A 6,636-nucleotide genomic window follows, 5' to 3' on the forward strand; every position below is an offset into this window, starting at 1 on the left:
ATGAATGGCAATGAGCATAAGAGGGTATCCTGTAGATATTGGAGTTGTCAGCATTTAGCTGACCCTTTGCTATGTAAAGCTTTCCTTTTTCCTGCTGTCAACACGGGCAATTCATTTGGTGATTTTAATTCATGTCCATCTCTATCCAACATTCATAAACTGAAGGTTTTTTTGAACAGTTGAATTGCCACCCCAACCCCGAAATAAAGACGCGAGACATTATTTTGGATTAATGCGGGCCACGCTTTTAATTAACTTGTAAATTCCGGTAACTTGCCTTTCGGCCAAACAGGATATTTATATATGGGGGCCTGCTGTAGTGCGGAAAGCCGTAAAACTGGGGTATTATCATACCCCTTGACCACCAAGGGCGAGTCCCCGGCCGCCAAGCTCCTTCGGTCAACCACCGTCGGATCTTGTGTAGCCGCTAATAAAGCACCCCCAAGCCTCCAGACACCTTTGACCGGTGCCTGTTGGCCCAGGAGTGGCCCAACGCATCCTCCCCCCACAGGCACCGTGATCGCACGATCCGCAATGCCGGAAGGTCGGATGCGTTGTTAGCTATTTGATTTACCCATTGGGACACACCGAAATACCGGTTGTTTCCGCACTACCCGCCACCGCATGCGCACTAGCGTAGCTATGTCGCATGCCCGCCACAGAGCCCACGAAGCTCACAAAGCAGGCCCCCTTGTATATCCTCTAAGAAAATTTCCAAACCTGCAACTGACAGGTGTACGCCGTCACTGCGGAATAACTCAGACTTTGAAACATGGATTCGCCGATGGTAAATCACTGATCCGAGGCCGCCGCCGCAGACGCCTCTGCGAACCTCCTTATTCACCCCCCGCCGGGCCTTATTCACCGCATCAGTCCTCCCTGAGCCTCGCCAGGCCAACCGAGGAGTGATATTAGACCACAAAATCCGCAGTGACGGATACCTGCCTTTTAACCAATTCAAATCCCGCAGAATGTCTATTATGAGTGCCTTGCCGGCAAATCTAGGAAGGTCATTACCCCCCAGATGCACCACCAGGACATCCGGCGGCGAGGGACCGAATGCCGTCATCCTGTTGAACTGTATCCACTGCATTCCGCGGGTTCCTTTCCAAGTAATATGTGCCAGAGCGCCCAGTCCTAAATCGCTCCCCCAAGGAGAGGTGGCAGCATACCGCTCTGCCCAATAAATGTAACTATGCCCGACGATCCAGACTTCCTTCCGCCGTCCATGAACCATTGAACCTGTAAGACACAACCATACCCTACCTATTCGTTAGATAGAGTCCTAATATACTTTTTGTAACTAGCTGACGACCAGCGACCAATGTGTCTGATTTCCTCCGGGCTGTAACCCAGCGCCGCCGCAGTGGACGCGGCCCCAATCCGAAAAGAATGTGTACCAAAACGTAGACCTTGCACCCCTACTTTTTGTAACGCCATGTCTGTCAGTCTCCAAAATTGGTACTTCGTTAAGGGCGACCTATCGCCATGCCGAAGGAAGTACCCCTCCTCCTGACCTCTCACTCCCATATATGCCCGTGCTGCTCGTACGGGACATATACCCTCTATGCTACATTGCCCCAACACTAGGCGTTTCCCTTTTCCTACCTGGTCGGTTTTGGAGCGCCTGATAAACAATTCCAACCCGTTGTCCCCAAGCAAAACATCTCTTTGTTGGAGGGCCAGACCTGATTTGTCCTCCTTACCCGCTGCTACCAGCTCGCTCACCCGAAGTGCTCCAAAAAATGCAATTAACGATGCCACTTTAAACAATGCCCTCTCATATTCATCCCTGCACAAACTCCCCCATTGCTCACACAATTGCTGCAATAATGCTGGAGAAATGGGCGATCTGGAATCCTGCACTTTCCCCCTTTTCCTTGTCCATCCCTCAAGCATTTTCTTAATCCTATAATCCTTCGAGTTATCCCTATAACCCTGAACCTTGGAAGAAAAAGCCAATGCAGACAGTTTGCCCTGTATAGTCCCTGGCGTGAGTCCTTTCCTATATAAATAAACCATAAACTGCTGCAAGTGTTCTACTGGCAACGGCCACACCTGCTCTAACTGTACCATACAACGAAATTCCATAAATTCTCTACTCACAGCCGAGTATCCCTTCTGAGTCCTTACCGCCAAAGCCAAGCCTATCGCTTCAGACGCGTCATGTCTCCAATTTGCCAGACCTCCTGTGGCAGCACCTCCGGAAACTCCCTGGCCCCCGGCGCCAATTGTCTGAAACGGTCCATCTGCCGACGTGATAAAGCATCGGCAATGCTATTATCCAGACCAGGGATATGCCGCGCTTGTATCAATATGTTATGCTGCAGCGCCTTTAAGGTAAAAGCCCTGACTAATCGCATCACCCGCTCCGACTGTGACGTAAGGCTATTGATAATGCACACAACTGCCTCATTATCACACCAGAAGCGCACCACCGAGTCCACCCATTCTTCTGCCCACAGCCAAAGGGCCCCCACGATGGGAAAGAATTCCAAAAATGTCAGGTCCCTCGTAATGCCTGTCTCCTGCCACGCCTCTGGCCAGGAGCCTGCACACCATTTCCCTCTATGGTAAATGCCAAAACCGTGGGCACCAGCTGCATCTGAGTAAACCTGAAACTCAACCTGTACACTCCTCTCCGACCTCCAAAAGGAAACTCCGTTAAACCCTGTCAGAAATTGCAACCACACCTTGAGGTCCTCTTTCATGCCCTGCGTCACTCTCACCCGATGCAACGGGCGTTTCATACCCGCGATGGCTGCAATAATCCGCCTAATAAACGCCCTACCAGGAGCCACTACTCTGCATGCAAAATTAAGGTGTCCCACTATCTCCTGCAGCTCCCTAAGGGTCGCCTTTCCTCAACAAGGCTCCTATTTTGGCTGTCAAAACTTCCAGCTTGTCTGCCGGCAACCTTGACGTCTGCCGCTCCGTATCCATCTCGATGCCTAAAAACGTCAGTACCGTAGCTGGTCCTTCCGTTTTTTCTTCCGCTAACGGAAGACCCAGCTCCCTAGCCAACTCCTGAAACGTATTCAAAATAAATTGACACTTACCCGAGTTCCGGCTGCCACAAAAAAGAAAATCATCCAGATAATGCGCCGTAGACGTACAGCGGGCTAACTGCCTAACTTTCCATTCCAAAAAGGTACTAAACTTCTCAAACGCCGCGCAAGACACTGAACAACCCATAGGCAAGGCCCTATCTACGTAATACAACCCGTCAAATTGAAACCCCAACAAATTAAAATCCCTAGGGTGAACTGGCAAAATCCAAAATGCCGATTTCACGTCACATTTTGCCAGCTCCGCCCCAATCCCGCATTTTTTGACCATGGCTACAGCTTCGTCAAACGACGTGTACCTAACTGTGCACAATTCTGGTGGGATAGCGTCATTAACCGATTCCCCATCCGGAAAAGACAGGTGGTGAATCAGCCGATACTCACCCTGCACTTTCTTCGGAACAATACCCAGCGGAGAAACCCTCAGGTTCTCGATAGGTGGGCTCTGAAACGGGCCTAGCACCCGCCCCTCTTTCACTTCCTTGCCTATTTTACGTGACACAGTACTCTCCATCCCTCGTACCGATCGCAGGTTTTGTGCGAAAAACCCTGTGCGTTTGCCCACCGCGGGTATCCTAAAACCCTCCTTAAATCCTTCAAGTAGATACGCAGCCTCCTCTCGCCTCGGGTATTCATGCAACCATGATTCTAGAATCTCCACTCTAATTGGGCTGGGCCCCTTTTCCAGGAGCACCGCCACCTCCTTGTTTTTTGGTTCCGCCTGCTCCCCTGTCCTGCCTAGCCCTAAAACAGCTGGAATTCGGGTGTTGACCTCCACATGTAAGGCACTCGTGCCTAAACCTACAAGGTTTTCTTGCACAAGAGCCTCTGGCGTTATACTGGAAGCATAACAAGCGGGGTTGAACCGCCTGACCCGCCCATGGGCGGGCAAACTGGGTCTGCCATGATCTTCTGTTCAAGTGACCACTGTCAAACCTATCACCCATGTTTGATTTAGCTGGTGTCATGTGCTGCAGCCATAAACGGGGGTGAGGCTCATCCCAACGGAGGTTAGGCTGAATGGCACTCCTCATACGGAATGCCTCATCGTATCGTAACCATGCCAAACCGTCAAAATCCGTGGATGCCCTAATCATAGTGTCCAAATATTGTATCAGCTCTGGAGCTCTCCAGGGCTGCATTTTTATTAAAACTCCAGCATAAATAACGAATCCCGGTAACCAATTTGACCAATTTCTGTCTGGCTTCTTTCTCCTACGTTTTTCTTTCTCCCTTTCATCCTCCTTATCCCAATCTTTTTTCTCACAGTCCCTATTAAGCAGATCAAAAAAGTCCACGTAATCGCCCTGCCAAATTTTTTCCTTTGTAGCCGCCGTCAGGTGGTCTCCCACAGGCGTCGCATAATCTGCATACGGCAGCGCTCCCGCTGGCACCGTATTATAACCCGTGTTAGGCACCGATGGATGCCACCCCCTTATAGCATCTGGACTGGTCGTCTGCGGCAGTGTAGGCACGCCCCCCCATGGTATGCCCCACGCGCCACACTGTGGTCCCATATAGGGCCAAGGTGCGCTAGGGTATCCTTGTGACAACTGTGATGTGTGCCCAGTTGGTGTACCCATAGTGCCACCAGCCCATGGCCAGGCAGGTCCTGGTGATTGTAGTTGTGGTGCAATAATACACTCACCATCGGACGTCGAAGCAACGCAAGGCTCCAAAAGGGGTTCCGCCACAATCTCTCCCTCCTCTATCTCCTCCCTGGCGTCATGATCCGCTGCCGCCGTAAGAACGCTCTTCGCGGGTGCTGTCTTTTCTTTGTTGCTGCCCACCGATTTGGCACACACCGGTGACCTGGGCCCTTCTGTGTGGCGAACAGCGTCTTGCCCCTGTGTGGACTCAAGAGCCGTAAAGCGATCCATCAGGTCTTGTGCTATCGACTTCAGCCTAGATTTCTTGAGCCCCTTTGAATCCCTGGCGGACCTGCGCAGTTGATCGCCCCCCAGTTGAATCTGCTGAGCGGCCAACTGCGCCTCCATGGCTGACATTTTCTCCTGCAAAGCCTGCCAAATCGGCCAAGAATCCTCATCGGAAGATGATTGAGGCGGCGATAACTGTACTACCGGTTTCCTTTTAGCTGGTTGCTTACCTTTGGACGTACCGTGTCCTTTTCGCGACGCCATTATCCAAAACCCCCCACTGGTGCTCCCTATAGCCCCAAGTTCTTCCTATCCTTCTGCCTACCCTGGCTTCACTACCGACGCCCTCACCAATGACACGGCCTAGGCTATTGCCCCCCTTTCACAGCGGCCGACTCTCAACCCAACAACAGCCACCGTAAGCCAGCAATCGCCCTATTTCCTGGACGGGGGGGACACCCCTTCCAGAACACCCAAATTGGAAAATACCACCTTGATCCAGTTGTATCCGTGCCACAGTCTCTCCAAATGCCCTAGAAAAAATTATTTTCAAGAAATTATTATTACGCTCGACCAACCATACCCCAGCTGGAAACACTACCGTCGCCCAGTCACTGTCACCAACCCTATCACCGGACATCTCCTGCCACCTTGTCTCAAAGCCATACTGTAGGCCTACCAGCGACTTACCTAACATCTCCACTTTCCTTCCCCCTTTTTTTTTTAATATGTATTCACACATTCCTAATTGCCATCAATCTTTATTATTACCATCACCAATGGAAGAACCGCCAGTCTTATCCTCAACCTTACCAATCTTCTTCTTTTTTTTAAAAATTAAATATATATACATATATATCTGTATACACCTGCTCACATACTTATAAATCCTCATTTATCATAATGTTACCCTTTACTCTCTTTCTCTCTGTTCCTTCCTCTTTTTTTTTCTAATTTATTTATTTATTTATTTATTTATTTACTTATTTATTTATAGATAATTATTCATACCTATTGCTTATATTTGATATCATTATTAATCCTATTGTGTCCTTATTCCTTCTTCGTAATCCACTCCTCTTTTTTTTTTTTTGCTGCCATAACCACCAACAAACTTTAACTTACAACTCCACAACCTTTCCGCCTGCAGGCGTGCGCAGGCCTACACCTGCACCCCCTGAAAGCTAGGCGAGGCCCAGAGAGCCACGCGGGTCCCCCAGGCAGCCCTAGCACCACTACTGCTCTCCCAAAATGGCGCCTTGCACATAAAATGGCTGCCCGCTAGGTCCCCACGTGGCCCTCCAGCCCCACCCAGCCCACCAAAAGTGAAACCGCTCGTGTGCGTTCCCCCTGCACCCCGGGGGGGGCGGGAGGGAGGAGGGGGGGGCGCCAACGGGCGGCTGATTCCACGAGCCACCTGGCTCTCTGCGGCCTCCGTCCCCCCTATCCATCACCCCCACCGGTACTGTAATTTATTTTAATTATTCTCTTCCCTTTCGGTTTTTTTTTTTTTAAATCATTCCGGGCCCTTCTCATGGGGAGACCTGGCCCTTCCCATGGGGAGACCTGGCGGGTCCGTAGCAACCCCCCACCTTCTAAAGTCCCAGCTGAACCACCGTCCGCCCGGGCGTAGAGGGGGAGAACGGAGGCCGCCTACGCAGCGCGCCTCACTACCAGCGGACCCCCGCCGG

The 6,636-nt window shown here is 50.9% G+C and overlaps 1 protein-coding gene across 1 annotated transcript; it reads right to left on the reverse strand.

The window, feature by feature from the left end:
• Positions 1-219: 219 nt before the first annotated feature.
• On the reverse strand, positions 220-6,335 carry LOC144584448 (uncharacterized). Its single transcript, XM_078380607.1, has 2 exons — positions 4,717-6,335; positions 220-1,242 (listed from the first exon to the last, which is right to left on the reverse strand). Exons 1-2 carry the CDS (start codon positions 5,207-5,209, stop codon positions 641-643), a joined length of 1,095 nt encoding a protein of 364 aa, XP_078236733.1. The 5' UTR covers positions 5,210-6,335; the 3' UTR covers positions 220-640.
• Between the last annotated feature and the right edge of the window lie 301 nt (positions 6,336-6,636).

The sequence above is a fragment of the Pogona vitticeps genome, chromosome 1 (assembly GCF_051106095.1).
Source record: "Pogona vitticeps strain Pit_001003342236 chromosome 1, PviZW2.1, whole genome shotgun sequence".
Lineage (NCBI taxonomy): Eukaryota > Metazoa > Chordata > Lepidosauria > Squamata > Agamidae > Pogona > Pogona vitticeps.